The 27,864-nt window shown below is 43.2% G+C and overlaps 1 protein-coding gene across 1 annotated transcript in view; it reads left to right on the top strand.

Annotated features, from left to right (window-relative positions):
* Window positions 1-22,612, top strand: part of CAPN8 (calpain 8) — a 110,808-nt gene extending 88,196 nt beyond the window's left edge. Inside the window, exons 19-21 of the mRNA XM_060246064.1 lie at window positions 3,287-3,403; window positions 19,396-19,454; window positions 22,491-22,612. Coding sequence (XP_060102047.1) covers window positions 3,287-3,403; window positions 19,396-19,454; window positions 22,491-22,514 — 200 coding nt within the window. The 3' untranslated portion in view covers window positions 22,515-22,612. The remainder of the gene's footprint in view (window positions 1-3,286; window positions 3,404-19,395; window positions 19,455-22,490) is intronic.
* The last annotated feature ends 5,252 nt before the right edge of the window (window positions 22,613-27,864 follow it).

The following is a 27,864-nucleotide window of genomic DNA, read 5'->3' on the forward strand; positions in this document are numbered from 1 at the left end:
CACCTATTGATCCCAATTTAGATTGGGCTGTTGGTCTTTCTCTGCACACTACTTTTCCTTCTTCCCTTCCCCTCACAGCCCCTGCAGCTGCTCTCATATCTCTCCTTCCTTCCTTCCTTCCTTCCTTCCTTCCTTCCTTCCTTCCTTCCTTCCTTCCTTCCTTCCTTCCTTCCTTCCTTCCTTCCCACCCTTATGTCTCAGTTTCTCTTCTTGTTTGTTGCTTTCCCTTTTGTCTGTCCTTCCTTTCCTCCCCTTGCAAGCTCCTGCTTTCCTCCTCTCCTTGCAAGCCCCCAGCATTTCTTCTTATCCTTTCTGCCTTACTTTTCTTCTTTCTTACTTTTTTTTTTTTCTTCTTTCTGCCTTACTTTTCTTCTTTCCTCTTAGTCACCTTGGGCTTTGAAGTGAAACTCCAGCAGCCATTTTGGATTGCAACAAAGGCAACATTAATTTGTGTGTTTTTTAAAAAAAATATATATTTATTTTAAAATATTCTGCACTGTCTTTCCAGAGATCTGCTCTAGGTGTTTCATAAAATAATAACTACATTGAAATAATATAAACGCATAAGGATTTTTGTTAGTAAAACAACCCATAAAAACAAGCCTGGCAGTTCATAAAAACAGCAGAAACAACATATAGCAGCATAAAATCATATTCATAAAGCAACCCTCAAGCTAAAGTAGATCATAAAAACAGCTTAAAATTATAGAACCCTTTAGGTAAACCTCAAGCTTAAAAGAAATGTTTCAATCCGGTGCTTAAATGACAAGCCTCAAGGAGGAGCATTACAAAGATGCAGTGTAGAAAAAGCCCAGCATGAACTCATTTGCATATTAGGCCACACTCCCTGACACCAAGCCAGCTGGAACTGTGTTGTGTTCCTGTGCGTTCCTGCTCAAAAAAAGCCCTAGTGACCGCTGAAAATACCCTTTTTCTAGTTACCACCCCTCACCTGTCATTTGGGGGCCGAGAGAGCAGGGCCTGGTGAATCAATCTTAACTGGTGCCTTGGATGGTATCGGAGGAGTCAGTCTTTCAGCTACCTTGGCTCCAAGCCATTCAGAGCCTTAAAGGTATGAGCCAGCAGTCTGAACAGTGTCTGGAAACATATGGGCAGGCAGTGCAAATCTTTCAGCACAGTGGTGATATGGGGTTTTTCTGTGTGGGTTTTTTTGTTGGTTCTGGCCCCATACTGCTTCAGTTTATCTCCACACATTTCTGTGCCTTTAGTTTTCTTAGAACTTTTTGCCTTTTCCCCAATTCCCCCCCCTCCCCCGTTCTTGTGAGACCACTTTTACCCTGATCTTTTCCTGGAAGCTAATTTTGAGTTGAATTTTTCATTCTGCATAATGTTTCTGTTGGTTTTCTTTGTCCTGCCCACTCCCATTCTCCTCTAGCCCACTTTTTGATGACTAGACTATTGTCACTATCAAACCATTCCCTCTTCTCTGCCTGCCCTGAAGTTTTGTTTTCAGGTTTTTAAAATGCAGTCTTTATATCAATGTAAGTGTACACAGACATTTTAAGTTTAGCGGATGTTCTAAATTCCCAGCTTTCATTTTAAATACAGTAAGTCTCTACCCTTTGTATTGTGGAGATATGCCCTTTCCCTTATATCTCTGTTAGGGACAAGCTAGAGTCTTACTTTCTTTAAATGAAAGCTTAGGAATTCAGCGGACCTGCTAAATGTATCATTACAACATTATAAAAAATGCAGTCATTATATCAATATATAAGTATGAACAAATGCAAAAAATGGGGGGTGGGCTATGAGGCCACTGAAGACAACAGCACCCTGCCTTGAAAATTTAAGGCACGTGCAGAAGAAAATAAACTGACTGCACAACTGTGAAATGCAGAAGGAGGACATACACGTGGAAGAGTCCGCTTGCGGAGAGGGCGGGATATAAATGTAAAGTAATAAATAAATAATAAATAAATAAGAAGAACTGTTCCAATGCTTGTAGATCAACTGCCAAGAAAATTAGGACTGATTCCTCACTAGCACTTGCTCTGCCCTTGAGCTTCTACTTTCCCCAGCTCAAGTGACCAATTCCCCACCAGTTTTTGTGCAGGTGCATTTTGATCCATGGCTCCCTCCAATTTCCCCTGTGGTTTCTTGCTCTCTCTCTCTCAAAAAAGCAATCATTAAGCCGAGAGGGAAATAGGTGGGTCGAAATGCTCGTGTGCAGTAACTATTGGGGAATTGACTGCTTAAGCCATGGAAAGCAGAAGCCCAGGAGTGGAGCAAACATGAGGAATCAGTGCTGGAGTAAGTTGAGTGTACAGAAAAGTCCCTGATTCCTGCATGCAACCCCTGTGGCATTTTTGGACCAGGTGAAATTTTCAAACCATCTTCAAAGGTAGCCACACATATTGCCTTATGTCTGAACTGAGGCAGAATGCAACCAATAAATATACACAAGCTACAACAGTGTTGTAATTAATAGAAAAAAAACCCTCTCTCCAGTGAATTAACTTTGGTTAGCATCATCACAAAGCTATATGAAATTCTAAGTGCAAAATGTAGCAAGTAAGCAATAAGTGAGCGTATAGAATAAAGTACGTTCTTTCCAGGGAAAATGAAGGTGAGGAGATGACACTTCCCTATATCAAGACAGACCCTTAGTCTGATTAACTCAGCATTGTCTACTCAGACTGGCAGGGAAGAGAAGCGTCTTTCTTTGTGCCTGCTACCTGGATCCCTGAAACTCAAGATACCAGTGACTAAACCTGGGACCTTTGGCAAAACATGTGCTGTATTCCCCAGCCACTGTCCCTCTTGCAGATTATCTTGACAGCACAAACAAACTCTGATTGTCATCAAATGTGTTTCTCCATCTTGTCCCGCAAAATATTGTTGCAGACTGTGTCTAAACAAAGCTTTAAAAATGGACTGAATGGTGTTTTGCATGAAACAGACTCTGCTCTAATGAATTCTATTTGGCTAGAGCCTAAGATTGCACTAAAGCTGCACTAATTAGGTGTTTATCTTCCAAATATAGAAATGAGAAACTCCTATGAACTTGCATAAAATATGGCACTTTTGGGAGGCATTGTAAGGGAGAGTTAGGTCTCTGTCCACTTCAAAACAATAGATACTGAGGAAATGCAAGCCCTGTAGAGATAACAGACTATCAAACCTGACAGAACGAATAGCCAGAATCCTTCATCTATGCCTGTTTGCAGCTGAGAACACTGCTAAACGGGCAAAATGAAACAGAATGGTGGATTAGCACACACAGACACACATCCGTTTGCTAATTCTTGGCTTTCCTTCCTCATAGGCTTCACTCTGAATAACAAGATCCAGCACAGTATCACTACCCGCTATGCCTGCAGCAAGCTGACCATTGACTTTGATGGCTTTGTGGCCTGCATGATTCGCCTGGAGACTCTTTTCAGTAGGTTTGCCTGCAGCTAAGGAAAAAAGCCCTGCTGAGGTTTCCCCCTCCCCCCAATTTGGCTAACATGTAAAAGATTTTTCAGTATTTTTAGCCGGAGTACAAAGAATTGTGTATCAGTGACAGGAAGCCATGACAAAATGTCTCTAATTTCCAAAATGATGTAAGTAGCCAAACAAACTCTGATCTCAGGCCAGAATGAGATCAAAATGTGCCAGCCTCTAAATCTGGCACAGTAGATTTAGTGGCTTACACAAGACAAAATGTTTTTTCGCTAGGCCAAATTCAAACCCACAGCAACTGCTGAGGAGACTGATTTGCAAACTCAGGGCACAGCCAGTTGTGATGGCGATCACATATTTTGGTCTGTAAAAACCAAAGTATGAATGTGCACAGATGCACAGGGAGGAGTGTGATGGGTTATGACCTGACTTTTTCCTCCTCCAAAATGCTAACAGGCCAAGAAGCCCAGTTTCAATCAGTGAAACTAAATAAGCATTGAAAGGTCAAACTGTCTCTCCCCTGCCTGTGAGAACCCAATCTGAAGTGGGTTTGTATGCATGCAGAATTTGCCTTTTACAGATAAGTGGAGATTTGTGAGGAACCTTATGTCTTTGTTGTGTTCTTCCCTTTCTGTAGGCCAACTAGCCTTCTTGCTAGATGGTGCTAGTGGGCATGCACATGTCTCAAATAGGAAGGAAAGGGGATTGTGTCCTTCCTCCTCCCCAGGCAACTGCTTGAGCAGCCTAGAGTTGTGCCTGTCCTTCTTTGGCCTCTCCCAGAATCCTTTTAAAAAGAGGCTCTCTAGCCCTACCCTTCTCTACCACCTGCTAATCTCCACCTCCCTAGACGCTCCCTGGGCCTCTTTCCTGGAGAGTTCTGATGGCTCTCTCCTCCCTCCAAGGCTGACAGCTGGCCCTCTTCCTCCAACCATCTGTCCCTGGGGCTGGCTGTGGTAGGCTGTAGATCCTCTGGGCCTGCCCTTCTGCAGGCCTCAGTGCCTGAGCTGCTGTGGGCCTGGCTGGGTTTGGGTGAATCCTCCTGGCCCTGCTTTCGCTGTGGCTGCTAGTGCTGATGCTTCCTTTGGGGCTGCCCTAAGGCTGGGACCCAGTCTCCTCCTTGGGGCTGCCCTACATATGGGCAGCCTCACCAGCAGAGGTGATTTGGAGTCTAGCACCATCCCCAGACAGTCTTGTTTGTGCCCTCTACTAAACATGCAGGATGTGATTGCTGTCCTGCTAGACATTCCCCCTGAAGTGAACCAAGAGGCATTATGCACAGGGAAAGTAATGCACATCTCTAAACTAGTGGAATATTAATTTTCTAAATAAATAAATACATGATGAATTTGTGGGACATAGGGTTGCCAAGTCCAGTTCAAGAAATATCTGGGGACTTTGAGGGTGGAGCCAGGAGACATTGGAGGCGGAGTCAGGAACAAGGGTGTGACAAGCATAATTGAACTCCAAGGGAGTTCTGGCCATCACATTTACAGGGACAGCACACCTTTTTAAATGTCTTCCTTCCATAAGAAATAATGAAGGATAGGGGCACCTTCTTTTGGGGCTCATAGAATTGGACCCCCTGGTCCAATCATTTTGAAACTTGGGGGGGGGTACTTTGGGGAGAGGCACTAGGTACTATACTGAAAATTTGGTGCCTCTACCTCAAAATACAGCTCCCCCAAAGCCCCTGAAACCTCCAGATCAATTCCCCATTATACCCTATGAGAATCGATCTCCACATAGGGAATAATGAAGTGCTCAGCAGACGTTTCCCTCCCCCCCATTTCTGGTAACTCTGAAGCGAGGGATTGGCCTCTCTACTCACGAATTGCTGCCGACTTCTTCAAAGTAACAGACACTCTGTAGCAGGAAAATAACGAAGCCCCACACATTGCTTGGTATGAAACGAGGTATTTTACTTTGATGTCAAAGTAGAACTTGTCGGCATAAGCCCAAAATGACTAAGTTAAAATTATTAGCATTCTGACCATTTTTATTCACAACTCAAAACAAGCAGACAAGCCCACAGCCTTATCTATTCAAATGCCCCACCTCCTGCTTTCCTTCCAGTAATTTCTTATAGTTTTCCACTGCTCTGTCCCTCTGCGGGGCTCCTTCTCTGCGGAGCACCTTTCAGTTATCTATTTTACAACCTTGGATTCCACCCTTAGCCTGTCTGGTTTTAACAGTTTCAGCTGCTTCAAATATTGCATCAGACATTCTCTTCTGAAGGCACAAAAACCATATTTTCATTTATTATTATAGGGGTGTTCATAATTATTCAAAGGTCCCTCTTCATTCTCCCCATTCAGTCTTCTGAAAGATTTTTATTATTTTTTTTTTTAAACTGAAGGAGACTGACTATCATCATTATTAAACAAATCAATTCTGTATGCCCACTCAAGAAGGCAGCTAGGTGACAATTTGGTTTTTGACATTCCCAAGAAAGACTGAAATGACATTACAATGGGGAAATAAAATAGTATATTGACAGAGATGGGGTATAGATGGGTCATGGGAGGAGAGAGACAGTGATGGGATTATCCATTCACACTGGCACATCCCATTATTTTCCATCTAGAGAAGGTGTGTGTGGGGAAGAAGGTCACTCAGAGGCATGCCTTGGCTATGCAGCCCAGCCTTCCAATATGGAGTTTTCCTGGTCTCCATTATGGGGCCTTTCTGGGCACACAGATTAGCTTGAGAGGGGCCCCCCTTGTCTTTTAAGGCTACCCTCTTTATTTGGCAGCACTCTGGTATAAATTCCTCCTCTTTGGCACTGTCCAGTCCTTGGAGGGTGTGTGCCACATTTCATGGTGCACTACTGATCAGACTTCAAACAACCAGGGTTGAGACACAGTTGGGACAAAGGGAAAGGTTTAGGAATGTCAACTACCAAAAATAGGCTATGCCTGAGTTAAAAATATAAAATAGTCCATTCATGGTATATCCATTGAATAATTACATATGTCCAGGCTAAATTTGTGAATATAGATCTTGGAAGGATCCTAGAGAACTTATTTCTTTATCAATAAGACATTATAAGTTATGATGCAAGAATACAAGAACTCATCTCATTTTCTAAAACACATAAGGGACATATGCAAGTGACATGCTATAAACTGAATCAACTCATGTGCCTTTATGGCAGACACCTTGTTGTATCCTAGGTGATTAAGATACACACATTCAGACATACTTGGAAACATTGGCAGCTGTGGGCAGTCCACACCTGGCCACATTATTACAATACAAAAACCATTTCCTGACTAATTCTTTGTTTCCCTCCTCCCTTAGTCTAACAAAAGGTCGTCTTTCTTCATGGAGAGTTTGTGTGCTCTATGCATGACAATCTTTTCACAGGGAAATCTGTTTCTAATGCAGCCAAAAGGAATTCCTTTTTCCTGGAAGCACAACTTGGAAGTGGCAGTGGGCTGCTGTTATGATCAGCTGGGGCAACCAGCCTTTTGCTAGGCAGAGGAATTTCCCTGGAAATAAGTTTTCTCCACAGCTCAATTTGGATGGGGTTCTCTGGGAGGCCTTCCTTCCAACATCAATGAGGCATGACCAGGCAAATTTCAGGACCTCTAGGTAGATATGGAAGAGCCTGGAAAACATACTTGGAGAAACAAACAAATAAAACAGCAATAATAGGTGCTTTTTCCCTTTAAAGCTTTTCTTGGCTGTCCACAAATTGCCATAACTTGAGTCCAACCCTTTTGAGATAGGGTTGCATACATTAGCTAAATTACCATACTTGCTTTGGACAGGAAACTTCCTCCTTCTCACATGGTGTTTCAGTTTGACAAGGTCTCTACCCTTCCAATGTTAAAGGACAGATTTCATACACCATACATTATACAAAACACAAATTCACAATATAAACCTATGCATCACTTCTCATGATTCAGGCTAGTGCATTTCCATATAGAAAATGAGCACCTAGTGGTTCATGAGAGGCTTTTTATTTTTGTTGCAACAGATATGAATCTTAAAAAGAAAACATGAAATTGTGCACAAAATTTGGAGCTCCAAAAAGAGATTACCAGAAAAAGGGAATAAAACTTCAAAAACAAACACAAAACAAAACTGAGGCCTCAATAGAACAATGCCAGCTTTAACATACATGTATGCGAGGGATCAGACCCAAAATGATTAGAGAACTGGATTAGAGAATTTAAACCATTGGACATCAGTGTGGTGTTCAAGTCCCACTGAACCCCATCTTCCTCCATGTCAGCTCATCCAAAATTTGTTCTGTGGGTCAGGGGCGTAGCTAGGGCTTTGGGGGCCTGGGGCCCAAGATTTATGTGGGCCCCCCCTATGTGTGTGCACGCCGCCAGAAACAGGATATGATGTCACTTCCGCAGGATGGCCACCACTTGCGAGGGAGCCCTGCTGGAAACAGGAAGTGATGGAGGTGGAGGTGGAAAGAAAGCAACTTCAACTTTAAATGTGTTCTCCGAGCTGGCCGATGGGGGGGGGGCTTTAAGAGCCACGCAATGTGTGCGAAAGAGCCAACATATCATATGTTTTAAACACCTGCAACGATGAAGGTTCCAGACCAAAATCCCGGCAGACTTGCGCAATGGCAGATCTACCGGCTGGCTCAGATCTACCGGACAGGTGAGAGCAAGCCTGCCTAGCAGGGGATTTAATCAGGGGGTGTGGTGCCAGAGGACATTTAACTGGAGGGAATACTTCATGTGCTCCTCTTCACCAGTGGACTCATTAGCCTAAAATTAGCCAAATAGCTATTATTTCTCAAAGCACACAAAAAAAGGAAATTCTGGGCTGGAATGCCATGCAGATAAGCTCAGAACACTGCCTTCCCCAAAATCCATTTCCAGCACCCAAACAGGATTGGAGGGGTTTATTTCCCTATTTTTGTGTCTCCAAATTGAGCAGCAAAAACAGGGAAATCCCACACTGCTTGGGGAGCCCTTCCTCCCCCCCACTCCACTCCCATGGTGGCATTCAGAGCATCTTTGTACAGTGTTTCAACCCAAAGTTTCTTCATTTTGCTTGAGCGCATTCTGAGTCCATTATTTTTAAAAGGCCTTTCTCTACAGCTGTTTTGTAGCTGTGGAGAACTCACGCTGATTCTGGGGAACCCTGTTAAAAACCCAGACATGTAGTTTGGCCCTTAATTAATCTGCCTTGATGCTGAAAAGAGTTTTGATTGCCTGGAATTTATTTTCCAAATATTAAAGACGCATACTATCTTATGTAACTTTTTAGAAATTGTTGCAAAAATTTACACTCAACTAAGAGCAATACTTCAAAGTAATGGTCAATTACCTCAATCTTTTATATCATCTTTAAAGAACAAGGATAAAAATTATTAGCAATTTTAGCTTACATGATTACAGAAAACCAAGAAATAAAAGGAGTGCCAGATAAAGAATTTAAGATAGTCTGTATGCTGACTGATCCTGTAAATTCCATAAAGCAAACCCTGACTTGCTGCAGTGAATATGGTTCTACATCAAGTTCGCCGGCGGGGCCAGAGAGACTGGCTCCGCGGTCGGGAGGCACCGGCGCCACGGCCACCCCCGCCCTGGCTCCCGCTCTATGACCTCAGCGGCCGGCAGCAGCACAGGCCCCTTGCGCGCTGCGTGGAGCGCAGCAGCGTGCTCCCCGGGCTGCCTCGCCGGAGGCAAGGACCAGCTTGCCCTAGTAACTGGCGGCGCCTCCTCGTGGCGCGCAGGGCAGGGCAGGGAGGCCCTTGGGCTCGCAGGCGGGCAGAGAGAGCCCCCCCTGTTGGAGCGGCGCAGCATGGCCCCGGCAGCCACCCACCTTGGCCCTGGCTGCCTCCAGCCAAGGGGCCCCCCAGACCTGGGGCGACCCGCCCCCTCTCCCTACACCACTGCTGTGGGTCTCACGTAGGTGTGAAAGTGGGTTTCAATAAACTTTTAACAACAAACATCCTAAAAGCAAATAATAGTTAATCCTTCAAAAAACAAGCAGAATTGGAGTCCTACCATGGTAAGAACATGAAACATAGAAAGGATTTTCTGAACAAAACACTCAGAAAAGTCATGCTCCAACAAAATGCTATAGATGGAGGCATAAAATATGATAGATAAGCATATAGATGCCTCTTTCCACAGGTAAGAGGTTCACCAAATAGCTGAATAGGAAGATTGATATGCACAGTTCATAGATGGAACATAACTATAAAAGACATCAAGAGAGCAAATGAAGATATACATTTTGAGGAATGCAGAACAGTATTAAAGTCCAGATTTCCAATGAAGACCAAGAGTTTTCAGGAATCCTGCCTACTAAATTACTAACAAATCTAGAAAGGGTATTTCCATAAGAAACATGACACTGAGAATAACTGGCTCGCTGGTAAAGCAAAGTATTAGTTTCTCAAGACTTAAGAAAGAAGATGCATGGTGAGAGGGCAGTCAGTTTCACCCAAGGAAGGGTATAGATGTTCCTCTGTAACATGTTATAACTTCAAATGAAAAGAGGTCTTGTAGAAACCAAAATTTATGAGGCAGAACTTCAAAACACTGCTCTAAACAAAAACTCAGTACCAACCATCAAATGGAACCCCCAGATTCAAATGAATGAAAAATTGGAAAGCAGCCTAAAGTAAGACAGAAAAACTGCAAGATGCAACACCTGAAGACCACATGCTTCTGGTATAAGATGTTCTTAACAAAAATCCCAAGAGAATAAAATTTCCAAAAAGTTGGATACTGTATTGCTTTAGCAGAATAGATGATCCATATAAACCCAAGATTACAAATATAAACTTCCAACCCATTGTCCCAGATAAAAAAAAAACTTAACAAAGAGATCCGTTAGGTACACCATTTCTTTAAAACAAAGGAGATCACAAGCTAAATATCTTAAAAGTATTCTCCTTTAAATTAAAGCTACATAAATGGACCAAGGGTCTGATTCAGTATAAGGCAGCTTCATATGTTCATATGTTCATAAAGTACAAGGGAAACTGATAACGGTCACTAGAAGAATATTCTCAGACTCAAAAGGTAAAGCAAAAAGAAATAAATTATCAGAGGAATAGTTTCTAATCTAGAAGAACTCTTAGCCTCAAGGCAGTTTACAGGCAGGGTCTTTTCTCTAGCAGAGAAAGATTAGCTGTAAGTGGAACTTTGGGATGCCAGCCCCAGGCTGGAGATTTCTGAATCTCTGAATCAAATTTGAAAATTACAAGACATGCAGACACTTTTTCTCCCAGAGGCACTAGCCTTAATGTTCTGGGCATTACATTATATTTTTGGGAGTGATCTCCAGGTTCCACTTGGAGACTGGCACCCTTGCAAAACAGTAGTGTTTTGAGCAAGCCACGGAACTTTCAAACTGACTTGCTTTTTTTTTAGCATATACACATCTTCCTTTCAAGAATCTAAAACCATTCATTTTGTTTATGGAGAAATTCTTGCAGAATTTCAAAAGTTTGAATTTGTACACTTAGATCCAAAATCAGGAGAATATGAGAATTCAGAAAAATATTTCAATTGTGCCTCCCCCCTTTGATACCATGGGGCATATATATAAACACAAGATGGGAAAGGTGATGAGATATCTGCCTGGTGGGGGTTCAGATTTTACACCATATTTCTACAATTAAGACTAAATTTGGCTAAGTGCCTTTTCTTTCCTAAAACAGCTAAAGATTGTCTGCAAAAGTTTTCCTAGCCAAAATCCAGTGAAAGTTGCTAGGACATAAATTCCTTGCAAAAGAGAAAACTTTGACTCTTCGCAAAGATGCTAGCAATTTACTTCTCTTTTCTGGTTCTGTTAAAGATTTCATATCTCATTATTCATACTAATGTCCTATATTTTATTTTCACATTTATTTTTTTAAATATCTTACGTTTTACCTATTTAGGTCCACCTTGATTTTTACAATTTTTATGTGGTTGTTGTTGGCCTGCATTGTGCTGTGTATTTGGTCATGGACTGTAATAAAGCAAACTGAAACTGATTGAGTAAAGAGAAGAGGATTAGCATTCCTTCCTGGTGGGGGAAGGGGCAGGAAGGGAAAAGTCCCCTGTGCGAGCACCAGTTGTTTCCGACTCTGGGGTGACATTGTTTTTTACAACTTCACAACGTTTTCATAGCAGACTTTTTTTTTAATTTATGGGATGGTTTGCCATTGCCTTCCCCAGTCATCTAAACTTTTTCCCCAGCAAAGCTGGGTACTCATTTTACCAACCTCAGAAGGATGAAAGGCTGAGTCAACCTGGAGCCGACTACCTAAAAACCCTGCTTCCACTGGGGATCGAACTCAGGTTATGAGCAGAGCTTAGCACTGCAGTACTGCAGCTCTAACACTCTGTGCCACAGTGTTCTTGTGGGGGAAGGGCAAGAGGACTGCAAATTTGCAATCTTTGGTTAAAACAATTTTATTTAGTAATATATGGTAACAAATTATATTTCTTGCATCATTAATAACTTCTTTTATCTATCCCATATATTACTTTCTACCCACCCCACCCCCCGTTACTTGATCCCCGCCGGTGTTATTTACTTAAAATATTAATATTTAAAGGTACCCTTAACTAATAAAACCAAAAATTAATATTCTTCTTTTTTCTAAAACTTAATCATTATCAAAAATTGTCCAATGTCCTTTTATTTTCCACTCTTTTTCTACATATCTTCTGAACTTTTTCCACTCCATCTTAAAAACTTCTAAATCATAGTCTCTTAAAGTTCTTGTTAATTTGTCCATTTCACTCCATGTCATAACTTTTACAATCCAATCCCATTTCTCTGGTATTTTTTCTTGCTTCCAAAACTGCGCATATAATGTCCTAGCAGCTGAAAGCAAGTACCAAACTATAGTGCCCGCTGCCATGGCGAACCCGAGTGTAACGACGGGCCATCTTGCTGAGTTCGACCCCGCCAACCCCGAGAGGTGGGAGACCTACACGGAGCGGGTCGAATGTTACCTACGCACAAACATGATTACCGACGACAGCCGCATGAGGGACATACTCCTGAGCGTCTGCGGGGAGGCCACCTTCGAGATCGCCAGAGGTCTCTCAGCCTCTGCGAAGCTCACCGAGAGAATGTACGGGGAGATTGTCAGACTCCTCACCGGGCATTTCTTGCCCCAGCCTTCCATCATCGCCCGCCAATTCCTCTTCCACAAGAGAGATCAAGGGCCCGGAGAAATGGTTGCCATCTACCTGGCTGCTCTCCGCCAGATCGCAGAGAACTGCGGTTTTGACAAGCGGGAGGAAGCCTTGAGAGACCGATTTGTATGGGGCCTCCGAGACAAACAGCTGCAGCAAAAGCTCTTCGCAAAGGAGGAACTCACCCTTCAACAAGCTTGCAACGAAGCAACCGCATTTGAAAGAACCACCAAAGCATACAACAACCTGCTAGGAGAAGTCCACCAGGAAGAGATGGCGCCCAGCGACCCAGAGGACGAAGAGGCCTTCCAGCTCCGCCGCCAACAAGGAATGGGCCCAAGAGCCCCCACGCGGCAACAAGCCACAGAGAGACCAACCAACAGCAAGTGTGCCAGCTGTGGTGACCCCCACGAGAGACGGGACTTCCCCTATCGCAATATGGACTGCGGGAAGGTGGGCCACATAGCGCGGGCTTGCCGGGCCAAGGCAACTCACAGATGCTAGGCCGCTCACCATGACTCGACCGATGCTCACACAACAGCATCGACCAGCCTGCAGGTAATGAACTTGCCCCTCACCGCCCCCGACAAAGTTAGACTGTGGGTCCTAATCGAGGGCGCTCCATGCAAAATGGAGGTGGACTCGGGCTCCTCCATATCTATAATTTCAGCCTTGTGAAGGGTCTTTTGCACACACGGAATCCCCGATACCCTGGTCACGGACAATGGACCGCTTTCACCTCCCAGGAATTCCAGGATTTCTTGAATAGATATCTCATTCAACACATTAGGTCTGTCCCCTTCTATCCGGCCACCAATGGCCAGGCTGAGCGCATGGTGCGCACCACCAAAGAGGCCCTGGGGCATATTGTACAGGGCGACTGGGACCACCGCCTGGCAGTCTTCCTATTTGACAACCGAATCACCCCCAACCCCGTCACCGGGTAAAGCCCTGCCGAATTACTAATGGGGAGGAAATTGATCACAAGGTTAGATAGGCTACATCCCGACCGGGCCACTGACCTCCGCAGTTCCCCTGAAACCAGGGAAGCCGCCAGGGGGTTCTTCCCAGGGGATCTGGTGTACGCTAAGAATTTTGCAAGCAGCCCGGAGTGGTTAGCCGCCCGGGTGCTGCATGTGACCGGGTCCCACTCATACGAGGTCTCGACAGAGGGGGGGCAGGTTCTCAGGAGGCATATCAATCAGTTGCGCCGCTGCACTTTGCCAGAGGAACCGACTGCCATGGGGGGCGGGGGAAGCGGGGAAGAACTGACAGCAACACCCCCGGAAAATACCCTGCCCATGCTGGCCACACCGACTGCACGGGCGGAAGAGCACCACAGCGGTGGAAGCAACCCCACCAGAGAAGAGACTCCGGACGAGCAACAAGCAACGGCCAGTCAGTGTCCGGCAACACCTCAACAAGGGGAAACCGCCACCCCGCCAGCTGCAGCGGCCGCACCGATTCCCCAAGCAATCCCGAGGAGGTCGACCAGGGAACGCCGGGCACCAGCGTACTTGAAAGACTATGTCCTGAACTAGAGGGGGAGGAGTGTTATGTCCTGCATTCTAATCCCTATCTACAGCACAGTGCACGCTACAGAGGCAACCAGTGGAACCCCACTGGTCCCCGGATGTAGCTCGATAATACGCACCGCCAATCAAAATCTGTGGCGGGAAGTTTAACTGACCAGGATTGGACCTGGCCTTACAGAGGGTTGTTCCGGGGCATGTATATAATCGGGACCTGGCCCGCCATTCTCGCTCTTGTGATGTACCCGCTAATAAAGTATGTTGCCTTCAACACGTCTTGTCACTGAGTACATTACAAAATTCTTCCACAAATATTCCCAAGTTTCCATCTGTATTTCTTTATTTACATTAATTGCCCATTTAATCATTTGAGATTTCACTACTTCATCCTCTGTAGACCATTTTAAAAGTAATTTATATATTTTTGAAATTAATTTTTCATTGTCTCCAAGCAGAACTTTTTCCATTTCTGTTTGTTCTTTTCTTATTCCTTCAGTTTTGATATCATTATCCACCAAACTCTTTATTTGTTGCATTTGGAACCAATCATATTTATTATTCAGCTCTTCAGCAGTTTTCAATTCTATTTTGCCACCTTGTATTTTTAATAATTGATTATATGACAACCACATTTCTTCACTTATCTCAGCTGTTATCTTTATTACTTCAGCTGGCACTATCCATAACGGTCTTCTCTCATCTCCATATTTATTGTATTTCATTCATGTATTTAGCAAATTATTTCTTATATAATGGTGAGAGAAAAAACTGTCCATCTTCTTTTTTCCATAATACATATACGTGTGCCAGCCAAATTTATTTCTGTGACCTTCCAGCGCTAAGAGTTTTTTATTTAACAGCATTATCCATTCTTTTATCTACACTAAACAAACTGCTTCTTGATATAATTTCAAGTTCGATAGTTGAAATCCACCTCTCTCTTTTGCATCTGTCAAAATTTTCATTTTAATCCTTGGTTTCTTCCCAGCCCACACAAATTCTGAAATTTTTCTTCGCCATTTATCAAATTGTTTACTATCTTTCACAATAGGAATAGTTTGAAACACATACATTATTCTTGGTAGAATATTCATTTTAATTGCAGCTATTCTACCCAGCAAAGACAAATTAAGTTTATTCCATTTTAACATATCTTCATCGATTTTATGTCATAGCTTCTCATAGTTATTTTTGAACAAATCAATATTCTTCATTGTTATCTCCACACCCAAATATTTTACCTTGGAGGTAACTTCACAGCCCATCAGTCTCTGTAAGGCCTGTTGCTTATTTGTTTGCATATTTTTACATAAAAATTTTGATTTCTCTTTGTTAATACGAAGTCCCGCTAACTCCCCATATTCTTGTATTTTAGCTAACAACAAAGGTGTAACTTGTATAGGATTTTCATTTATAAACATATCATCTGCAAATGCTCTGTATTTGTAAGTAAATCCTTTTATTTTTAATCCTATTTCTTTATCTTCTTAAATCTGCATCAGTAATATTTCAAGAGTCATTATAAACAACAATGGGGAAAGCGGACAGCCTTGTCTTGTACCTTTGCTAATTATCATATCTTCTGTAAGATCTGCGTTTATACATAGCCTTGCACATTGTTCAGTATATATTGCTTTTATCATTCTTATAAAGCTTTCTCCTAACTCCATTTTCTCCATTACTGCAAACATAAAGTCCCAGTTTAAATTGTCAAATGCTTTCTCTGCATCCGCAAAGAATAATGCGACTTCCTTTTCTGGATGTCTTTCATAATATTCTACAATATTTACAACAGTTCTAATATTGTCTCTTATTTGCCTTTTGGGAAGAAACCTCGCTTGATCTTCCTTTATAAAATTTATCAAATGTTGTTTAAACCGTTCTGCCAAGATTCTTGTATATATTTTATAATCATTATTTAAAAGCGAAATTGGTCCATAATTTTTTACATGCGTGAGATCTCTGTCTTCCTTTGGAATCAACGGAATAACAGCTTCTTTCCATGTGTTTGGTATTTTCCCTTTTATTCTTATCATGTTCATCAACTTCTGCAACTTCGATATTAACTCAACAGTTGCTGTCTATTATAAAGCCTCACAAATCCAGAGCATACCAGCACACGGTCCAACATTGGTGAACACCAGCAAGTCTTACCCAACTGCCTCCCCGCCCCCCCCCCCCCCCGAGCAATGCCCTGCCATTTGTTCCTCATCTTCTATTTCTGGGTGCTCTTCAGTGGTGGGTATGTAACTTCAGAAAAGGATGAAAGGACAGTGACCTTGCTGGACAGTGAGGCTGTTCTAAGTTTGACTCAGAAATTGCAATGATGATGTTGGCTGGGGTTTGTGGTCCACTAAGAATGAAATGATGTCTGTGGAAAAACATTTTGAGGTCACTTTGAGAAAACAAAATTGAGGACAGTAAGCAATAATTTTAATATACAATACAATGTACGGTATATTTGAATATGCAATGTAAAGGTTCCAGCTGAAAATGAATATGGTGATCAGTCTATTGAGATGATTCTGAATAGAGGTATGCAACAAAAAGAACTAGGTTTTTTTGTGTATATTGGACTTGAAAAATATAATATTCTCCAATATTCCTGAATCCCAATACTGGTATGATATTTGGATTCAGGAATATTCAGGAATACTGATTTTTGGGGGTCCATTATACCTATGGGAACCATTAAATTCAATGGCAAATCTATCTGGGTATATATTTAGTGGTTGGGGGGGTGGGTGAAGTAGAGGCACCAAATTTGTAGCATAGCTGCTGGAGCCTCTCCTCAAAATAACTCCAGGTTTCAAAAAAAATTGACCAGGGTGTCCAATTCTGTGGGCACTCAAATAAGGAGTCCCCATCCTCCATTGTTTTCAATGAGGGAAAAGTAGCAAGGCAATTCAGGCCCAGCAGAATGCCTCAGAGAATCTGTGCAGTAGAAAATGAAGTGGGTGGGTGTGGCATTTTTGCAAGGCCAGCAGCAGATCCAGGGCCATATGCCCAGCAGAACCAGTGTCACTGTGGTAGTACCAAAACCCAACAAGACTAAGGTCAAATCTGAGAACCTCTGAAGTAGAAACTGAAGGGGAGCATTGCTGCAAGGACAGCAGAACCAGTACAATGCACTAGTGCCTAGCAGCAGAATGCAGTGCCATTGTGGCAAATGCCAGCTCCAGGACTGATGTAAAGCTCAGAATCACAATCCAGGTGAGAGGGAAGGGGGTTGCAGGGACAGCAGAACTAGTGCAATAGTGCCCAGCAGCACAACCCAGTGCCAACTTAGTAGTGCCCAGCAGCAGAACCTAGTACAATTGTGGCAAATGCCAGCTCAACAGCACTGATGGCAGGCCCAGAATCAGAACAGAGTTTTTAGAAACCTGATCTGATCCAAAGTCCACAGCAGAGTCTTTTAGGCAGCAGGGATCAGGCTCAGAGCAGCCGCTGATGCCAAAGCCAGTGCGCACTCCCCAAACCATTCTCAGCAATGGAGCCTAGGTCAACCAGACGCTTGCTTTTATGCTGTTTGCTCATGCACAGAAGATTTTTTTTTTATAACAAACTTCTGTGATTGGCTAATGAGTAGTGTTCCCCCTAATCTGAAATCTTATTTGCCAAATTGCTACTACTCTTTCTCCTCTCCCTCCTGTTACCTGGGAAATGGTTGAGAAAAGTAAGGTAGTTACTTAGCTGGAGGTCTGAAGTTGCAAGCCTGCAATGCAATGCCATTTGCAAGATCATTGCAATGACTGGCTCTAAGGCACTACAGTTCCCCATAAGGTGCTTTTACCACTGGGCTGCAGAGATGCCTCTTCTGCCTCCCTCCTGATGACCTGGAAATCAGAGCAAAAGGCAGGAAAGAGCCCTAGAGGAGAACTGAAAGTTAACTTTGTAGCCCTTTAAACCTCTTCACCATCAGCTATACTATATAGTCGAATATACATTTAAAAAGCTGGAAAAAAATCAGCTTCATTTGGAATCAGCTTTACCAGTAGCCAGTTAGATTCTCTGATCTGTATCTGGCTTTTAAAAATACCCCCCCAAATACTGGTAAGAATTAAAAAGCCTTGCCTCTGGCCATTGTTCCCTAGCACATTGGGAGCTTTCCTTTGGTTCTACCCTTCCTGTATTCTTATCTTGTCTGACCGATCCTCACCTCCGCAGGGTATTTACATTAGCTTCTTTAACGTTCTCCCATCTATGGTATTATATGGGAGATTTAAGAAAATTCCATATTTTGATAGGCTATGCACATGTGGGATGAATGAGATTGAGGATAATCACCATGTTCTTCTGTATTGTAAATTCTATGACGATCTTCATGTTATATTTTTAAAACTCTTTTTGAAACCCTTGGAGGGTCAATCTGAGGACCATAAGATCTTTTCACTATTAGCCTCAAACAAGAGTGAAACCATTGAATCTGTAGCAAAATTACCATGCTTCCAGGAGGAGATGTTCTTTTTGATCATGGACTCGATTGTTATCCATATGGTGTTGTCTTGTTATGCCAATAAAGGTTTTGTGATGGTGATGGTAAGGTATTTTGGGGGTATTTTTTCAGCTTGGATACAGCTGAATACACACCCCTAATTCTGAATGCTGCTTTGGAGACCTCTGGAGAATGCTGGGAAAACATAAGCTGATGTCTATTATACAGCTCTGAAATGTGCCCCATGTATACACCGGCTTCCATTTCAACTTTCCACTTGGAAGGTTCAATGGATCATGTTGCTTGGGGTCTGCTTAATTTCCATTTTGAGATCAAGAACATATTCTCCTCCCCCCAGGCCAGTTTCTGTAGAGCCATTGGGAGAAATTTGGGGAAGTAGTAGGTGATGTGACAGACTTTTGCCTGAGACCCTAGAGACCCACTGACAGTCAGAGCAGACAATACTGATAGATAGCTCTGACTCAGTATAAGGGAGCTCCCTGTGCTTATGGGTTTATTTTCCTGTCTATTGCTTGACTCTTCTGAACTAATTTGCTCTGGTGGTTCAACTGTTAAGTGACCCTACTGTCTGACTGTCTCACACTGGTGTACATTGGTTAGAGGAGGATATGGATGGTCTTGTCGTGCTGGAGAGTTCTAGAGAGTCTCTGGTATCTTACTTTATAAAAAGCAAAAAAGTGCTTGTTTGCAATCGAAAATGCCCAGCCACATACAAAAGGGATTCCACAAGTGTCTTTGGACAACACTGCTCAGAAAAAGTAACCTACATTCAGATTTGAATAAAACATGTTTCCATGTTTTGCCTCATTCCCAAGTTTTGGGACGTTATCTAACATTACTGTTTAATTATAACATCTGTTCTTTTTCCATTTAGGAATGTTTCAGATCTTAGACAAGGATAACTGTGGAGTTGTCCAGCTCACTCTGGCTGAGGTAAAAACTACGAAATACAACTATTATTCAGTTAAATTGTGACAGGCAGGTAATGATACATCAATACAATCATTCATACTTTAGAACTGGCTGGGAGATCTGCTGAAGCCAGTGTTTAATATGCAGGGAGGAAACATCTTTTACTATTGTTAAATATCACCTACTTATAATAGTTGAATGGCAAATACTTGGAAGCATCATGCAGAAATATGGGTAGTTAATATACACTTATTTGACTTGTTAAAACATTTGTGTCCCGCTTTAATCTGAAGAGCCAAGGCTCCCTCAGTCTATCTTTATTATGGTGCACAAGCCATGCTACCCAAACGTATTTTTTGGTCCACTAGACGCTCCGGACCATTAGATGCAGGTGCCTGGCTGGGAGACAAGCGGCAAGATCGCTCCCTCCGTCCCCACCGCAAACCCAGCACTTCTCAGGGAGCGATCTCGCGGCTTGTCTCCCAGCCAGGCACGCAGGCGTGGGGGAAGCACGCTGGCGCCTGCGTGCCTGGCTGGGAGACAAGCGGCGAGATCGCTCCCTGTGAAGTGCTGGGTTTGCGATGGGGGTGGAGGGAGCGATCTCGCCGCTTGTCTCCCAGCCAGGCACGCAGGCGCGGGGGAAGCACGTCGCCCCCTCCACAGACAGTGCTCGCGAAGCGCTGGGTTTGCGGAGGGGGTGGGTGCTTCCTCCGTGCCTGTCTGCATGGCTTCAGCTGATGCTTACAGCAAGCGCCAGGATCGCTCCCTCCGCCCTCCGATCCCACCGCTTGCTTTAAGCATCAGCTGAAGCCAGGCAGACAGGCACGGAGGAAGCACCCACCCCCTCCGCAAACCCAGCGCTTCGCGAGCGCCAGCTGTGGAGGGGGCGGCGTGCTTTCTCTGTGCCTGTCTGCCTGGCTTCAGCTCTGATGCTTAAAGCAAGCGCTGGGATTGGAGGGCCGAGGGAGCGATCCTGGCGCTTGCTGTAAGCGTCAGAGCTGGAGCCAGGCAGGCAGGCGCGAGGGAAGCGCCGGGATCAGAGGCGGAGGCAGCGGATCACCCCCCCCCCGGAGGAAGGTACGTATCTTCGCTCCATAAGACGCACACACTCCCCCCCCCCACTTTTTTTGGGGGGGAGAGTGCGTCTTATGGTGCGAAAAATACGGTAACTAACAACATGCCTACAAATGATAAAATATATTAAAATCAAAAATTGCATGAGTTAAAAAAGTATCATAAAAATACAAGGCAAAATTAAACTTTTTAATATCACAGCCTGACTGTCACCATAAAACAAATGACTCAACAACCTTAAAGTTAAATAAAAAACAGTAAGGCAGCCGTGACAAAAAATTTATGGAGTGGAATGAGGATAAAATGAGGTCTCCATTGCTGCCTCCTATCTGCTGTCTGAAGAATCTCGGTGAAGCCAAAGAGCACAAAAGAAATTCCATGGCTGACTCTTAAAACAATCAGTACCCATAGAGCTGCTGCAGTCAGCTGGAGGCTTCTGTACAGGTTTGGTTGGTTCTTTGGCTTCTGTAGAAATTGGCCCTGTCTTCTGAGTAAAATGTTTATGATTAGACTTTAAATTTTATAGCCAAAGAGTAAAGTTCCTGATAAATAGTGCCAAATTCATCAAGAAACAAATATTATCTGGAAAATGATCCTTTTTATAAGGAACTAAAGAGATTTCGTAAGCACTTTTTTTTCTTTTATGATAATCCTTCACTTTCAAAGGAAGTGAGCAATAGAAAATACACAGCAGGAAACATTTTTTTCTACTGATAGGGTAAAATAAGTGACCTCACAGGCTGGGATTTGAATTTTATGATTCTGTCCTTTGTTGGTAGCATTCATACTCTTAAAAGTATACAAAAGGTGTCAGGGCATGCAGGAAATACATTACCTACAGTCAGAGGAATGGCTAAGAACCCTGCTGTGAGATTTCAATGAAAGTCACATCCATAAGAGATGTCTGGGGGAAATGGCATTCTGTTTTATTTAATGCTATGTGGAAAGCATAGTTTGATATACTTTTCCATTTTGCAAACAGGTGGACTTTTCATTTTATTTGCAATGCAGTATGTTTAAAATTTAGTAGCATTACCTTCTGTGAAATAGGATGCGTGTGCTGAAGTGAAAGAAGAAAATCCAATAGTTAGGAATGGATAACCTCTCCCTTAATCAGATTTATAATTAATCATGGAAAATAAGATTAGAATTGTAGAATGTTAGAGTTGGAAGGGTCATCTAATCCAACCCCTGCACAATGCAGGAAATTCACAAATACCTCTCCGACACCCCCACTGATACCTTCTCTGTGCCCAGAAGGCATGCTTTTGAACCTGGATGCCTTCAAGCTTTCCAGTATGTATCATATCCTCACCACCCCTCACCTGAGGAATGGAGAGGGCCAATTCTTGCCAGGAAAGCTACACAAAAGACTTGGATGCTATCTCTCATGCAGGCTGGACATAATGGCTTGATTGTCATGCAAGGAGACCCATTGTGATGTAGTGGTTAAAATGCAAGAGACCAATGTTCAAACCTCACTTCGGCCATGAAAGCTCATTGGGTTCTCTTGGGCCAGTTACTTCCAGCCCAACCTATCTCATAAGGTCTCTGTAAGGATAAAATGGGGAAGGAAGAGCCATGAAAGTCAAGAAAAACATGACAGGCACATTTCTCTTATCTCAAATCAAGCCTTCTTTATCATATTCCTCCATTAAGTACTTTGGAATTGGAGTTGTGGGAGGATCCAGTCTGCATGGAAAGGAGTACAAAATTATAGATATTTCATGACCTTAATGTGATAGGGCATACAAAGGGGGCAAAAGACCTCCGCATCTGCCACATCCTACCCAGAATGTCCCTGAACCTTCAGCAAGAATCCCTAAAAAAGAGCCCCCATAGTCCAGATCACTAAATCCTGGTTTGCATCCAGATGGTAACAGAAGCTCTGCCAACCATCACAGAAAACACTACATTGGGACTGTTGGTAAATATTAAGTTGATAACCTGCACCTGCATCTATGTTCATTCTTTCTTTCCTAGTGGCTGTGTTCAACATTGGTTTAAGGAACAATTCTGGAATGCATTTGAAAACTCTACAGCTTTTCAACCAGGAAGCTCCTGAGAAAATATTTATTCTATCAGTGTCTTCAAAATAAGAAGAAAATGAATATATATGTCTGTCTTTATATAGAATGATCATTTGGAAAATAAACATTACCAATAAATGGTTATGTAATAAGGATATAAGCATGAGTCCAAGATTCCAAGTGATTGGTTTCAAATATTCAACAATGTCATTCCTTGATTTATGAAAGAAAGTAATCTTCAGCCAATACCCTTACTATTCAGACATTTTATTAATTCGGTCACCATTTAACATTTATTAGTACTGGGAGGCTCATAGAACATTTGGTAAGATAGATTTTTAAAGTCTTATAATCTAAGCACATTTTCTTACATCATACTCATGACTCATCTTTAAAAATGCAGGTAAGAAGAAGATATTGGATTTATATCCTCCTATACTCTGAATCTCAGAGTCTCAGAGTGGTCACAGTCTCCTTTACCTCCCCCCCCCCACAACAGACACCCTGTGAGGTAGGTGGGGCTGAGAGAGCTCTCCCAGAAGCTGCCCTTTCAGTAGGCTTCCTAAATCCCCTGCCTAGCCGGGGGACCCCCCATTTGGAGCCTTCTCCCCCCGCTCGCCAAAAATCTGGAAAGCGGGGGGAGGGGGAATGGCGGCCCTTCCCACCCAGCCCCGATCCCAGCAGTTTCTCCTTGCCCTTCCCTTCCCACCCAGCCCCGATCGCAGCAGCCTTTCTTCAGTTTTCTCAGGCTGCTTCCTGCCCCCAATCAGCTGGCTGGCGGCGGGGGGGAGAGGGAGCCCTGCCTGCAAAGGATCATGTGCCTTTGCACCTCCGGAGGCTTGACTTGAAAGGCTTCAATGTAGGATGGTGTGTCTGTGTTTCTGTGAAGAAGCTGGCAGCAACTGGTGAGTAGAGAGGCCGATCCGCTGCTTCAGACTCGTCAGTAAGGGGTGGGGGAGAGAAGGAAACGTCTTCATTATTCCCTATGTGATCGATTCTCATAGGGTATAATGGGGAATTGTTCTGGAGGCTTCGGGGGCTCTGGGGGAGCTGTTTTTTTGAGGTAGAGGCACCAAATTTTCAATATAGTATCTAGTGCCTCTCCCCAAAGTACCCCCCAAGTTTCAAAACGATTGGACCAGGGGGTCCAATTCTATGAGCCCCAAAAGAAGGTGCCCCTATCCTTCATTATTTCCTATGGAAGGAAGACATTTAAAAAGGTGTGCTGTCCCTTTAAATGTGATGACTAGAACTCCCTTGGAGTTCAATTATGCTTGTCACACCCTTGTTCCTGGCTCTGCCCCCAGTGTCTCCTGGCTCCACCCCCAAAGTCCCCAGATATTTCTTGAATTGGACTTGGCAACCCTACCATTCAAGGACAACTCCTGCGAGAGTTATGGCTGACCCAAGGCCATTCCAGCAGCTGCAAGTGGAGCAGCGGGGAATCAAACCCGGTTCTCCCAGATAAGAGTCCACACACTTAACCACTACACCAAACTGGCAGTAATCAGAAAATGGCTGGAAGGAAACACTGGAATAATCAGGGCTTTTTTTGTAGCAGGAACTTCTTTGCATATTAGGCCACAAACCCCTGGTGTAGCCAATCCTCCTGGAGCTTACAGTAGGCCCTGTGCTTAGAGCCCTGTAAGCTCTTGGAGGATTGGCTACATCAGGGGTGTGTGGCGTAATATGCAAAGGAGTTCCTGCTACAAAAGAAGCCCTGGGAATAATAATAAAGATGATGATACTTGTATAGCTCCTGGTCTCTTCTCTGCACTGTTTGAATCTCATGCTACTTTTACAATATCTAAAATTTTGTTTGTATTATCAGAACATCCAAAGGCCCACAGCAGTGACTTGGCCATTTCTCTAGGTGTATTTTGAAAAGGCAAAATGTGAATTGTAATCTCAATCATGAGGCAGATAGAAAGGCCGAGGGTGAGGGGCAGTAATAAAAATGGGGTAGCGAAGTTGTTTATACCAAATGAAATTGCTGTCACCAAGGAAAGGCTTAGCAGAAGTGAAGTTTTAGAAGGATTTTGAAGGAAGTGACTGGATAGAATTGTGTCTCCATGTGTGGGGCCATTGGGATTCAGTCTTGAAGCTTTAGATGGCCAACTTGAAGGACACTGCCTCCTAGGGTGGCTTAGTCATTCATGGCCTGACCACAATAAGACACAAGCACTGAAGCTGAGCTCAGTTCTCTGAATCACCATATTTCTGCTGCAATTAATACTATGTGGTACTGGCGGGATGGGCCTAGGTTGCTGCTGGAGGAAGAAAGCACTTGTAGACTATCCCTTTTTAAAATTGCTATGTGTTAGATCTAGAAAATTGGAGCACTCTAAAAAAACAATACAAGAGCATGTAAACAGGAGAAAGTACTAACAAGTGGCTTGCAATTCCCTCTGCAAGTACTGCCTGCCAAGAATCCAAATGATCACCTTCAAACATTCCATTTCTTTCATGTTCTTGCTCAGGTCCCCAGCACAGTCAGCTAACCGCAGGCTGCCCCAGATTATCTTCCTGCTTACAGATGCTATTCATAAAGGGGTATTTCTAGTCACAGATTCATCTCTTGGCAGGTAAATCAAATGGATGCCAAATGGATGCTCTGGCTTCTTTTTCTCCTCTCTCAGCAAAATAGCCTGAATTGCGTTATTCCTTCTGCATACCTCAGTGGCTCCCTCTCTTTCCACCTTGCCTTGTACTCCATCCTCCTTTATCTTTGGAAGGCAGGCCCTTGTGGAAAAAGCGCATCTCCTTTTGTTTGTGCTTTGAGCACAGTCCTTGGGTAGCTGGTGTCAGACGACAGACTGGAAAACAAGTTCTGTGTGCTGCATCTGCTTTCCCTGTCCTCTTGAGGCTGCATCTGTAAAAAGCTGATTGAGGTTGCCTTACACATCTCCCCTCACACTACAAACTGAACAAGTGTGTGCTCATCAATTCCTCTTCTCTCTTCACATTAATAAGTTCTTGCCAAAAAAATGCCTGCTGCTGCTGCTGCTGATTCAAGGAGACAGCTGAGTGGAGCAAATAGAGGACAAGGAGCCAAGAACCTTACAGCCCTTTCTTTTCTTCTAAGACAGCTGGCAGCTTGGGAGATCAGGCTCCCTTCCCCAGAGCTTCTCAGAGCCCAGTATGCATTTGCCAGTATGAGTCTCCAGCAAAGGGCTTTTTAAACCTACTGTCTTAAGCATGAACCACAGAAAAATGCTCCTACTTTCTGCACTCAGTGGCTCATTCTCATTTGATGACACAGGCCTACTCTACCCACACAGTGAAAGAGGATAAAATCCTGAAGTGGTGGATGGTACTTCAGGATGCAAGTGAAGGTTGCCACTTCATAGCATCCCCAAATTTAAAAGATCCCTGTACATTTTTTAAAAAACCCTCCAAGAGGGGAATGTTATAGCTCAGCCAACTCCTTAGTATGCAGTTTTTCCACCTGAAGGAGATTTTTAATACAGCGTGTTTAGACCTTCTGTCATTTTTTTTACTCTATTCTGTCACTAAAGAGTGCTAGCACATCATTTCTGTCTCATTCTGTTGTGCTAGACAAGACCTGTGTCCTGCCATAAATATTCTAGTGGGGTAGCTATGCTAGTCTGTCACAGTAAAAACAAGAGTAATGTGGCATCTTAGAGACATTCATAGTAGCATAAGCTTTAGTAGATGCAAGCAGAAATATTTTTAAGATGTCTCAAGGCTTTGTTTGGGGGTATATATATAGAAGTCATTAGGTGTGGGTGGCATAAGGAGTACTCTGTCAAAATCTCTGTTTCTAGTCTCCTTATGTAGGGAAGGAATTAAAGGATCCCATTGACTGCATTATGATTCCCATAGGAACAAGACAGTGGACAGGGACAATACTGTTATCTTTTATCTCTTGCTTAATTCAAAATATGGCTTCTGTTAAAAACAGTCAAGCACCAGGGCTGTATGTTATCAGCCTAATTTGCATTCCTGATTCATTTACTCTACATTATGTCCAAGATATTTTCCCAGTGGTTCAAACCATACAAATTTATGGGTAAGGTATACTGGCTATTCTTCTAACATGTCAAACATCATGACATTTTGATGTTATATAAATTTTACACAGGCATCACAAGCAGACATATCAGGATAAAGGTGGCAAGACAGAAGGTTGGTTTTCACATTCCTGTACAGCATTTGATTACTTGTTGACATGTCACTAAACAGCTGAATGTGAGCTAACTCCAAAGACAGGTAGGGGGCAGTATTCCCCCCTGGAACCTTCCTCCAACTTAAGTGTCTCTTCTACTAGAAGGAAGTACTTTGGGATCATAGAACCATAGAGTTGGAAGGGACCTCCAAGGTCATCTAGTCCAATCCTCTGCATACTGCAGGAAAGAAGAAGCCTTCAGATTTTGCTTAGTGGAGCAGTAGTGTACCACCTAGTAAGCCTGAAGTGAGTGCAGTGGTGTGCTATGAAAGCTCTCTATGTGGAATCTGATCTAAGATGCCTGCTTTTCCACATGCATGTCCTCACTTTGGTTATGCCAAGTGGTCATCATGAAAACACACTGTAGGAAGAGCTGCAGTCATCCATGTTTCTGCAGTACACATGTAAGACTTCACATATACCATGGTACTAGACTCATAAATCTTAATTCATGCCTGCTAAACATGTAACATGTGAAGCGTCACCGCTTCTTAATATTGCCCATCTGTATGAAATTGAAGTGATGAAACTATAGCAAGAAGACAGATGAACTGGATGGAGAATCACATTGATTGCTTTATTCATTTTTTTACAATGAATTCCTTATCTGTGGCATTGGAAAATAGGGTGGCGCATCAGCAACAGAGTTGTTCAGTGGGGATTAAAGATATGGTGACCAGCTGTGCACAGTGTAGCTCACAGCATATTCCTTTTTCTTATTATTTAATTACACATAATACTTGCATTCTACATCTTTACAGCTTCATTAATTTTCAAGGGATCCTAGAAAGAGTGATTAGCATTAAAGCTTAAGGATTATTCAGGCAAAAGCATTATGCTGTGCTTTTATTTAAACTTACATAACACATAATTTTATACCACAGCTAAGCCCATTCCTTGCCCTTTTCTCACATGCCTGCACTAGAGGGCTGTGGTAACAGTTCACCCAAGGCCCTGCTGTTACTTTGTGTGTGTGTCAGGGCAGGAGGAGGATACGTGAAGGGTGCAATCAGATATTACACTGTTCATTGGGTGATACATTTTGGCTGCTCAGAAAGAAGCAAAATGTCAGTGCAAATGGAGTAGATTGATGGGAAAATATCTGTTTTAGGAGGGACTGCACTCAAGTCAATTAAAA

This window comes from Heteronotia binoei, chromosome 1 (genome assembly GCF_032191835.1).
Source record: "Heteronotia binoei isolate CCM8104 ecotype False Entrance Well chromosome 1, APGP_CSIRO_Hbin_v1, whole genome shotgun sequence".
NCBI classification, from domain to species: domain Eukaryota; kingdom Metazoa; phylum Chordata; class Lepidosauria; order Squamata; family Gekkonidae; genus Heteronotia; species Heteronotia binoei.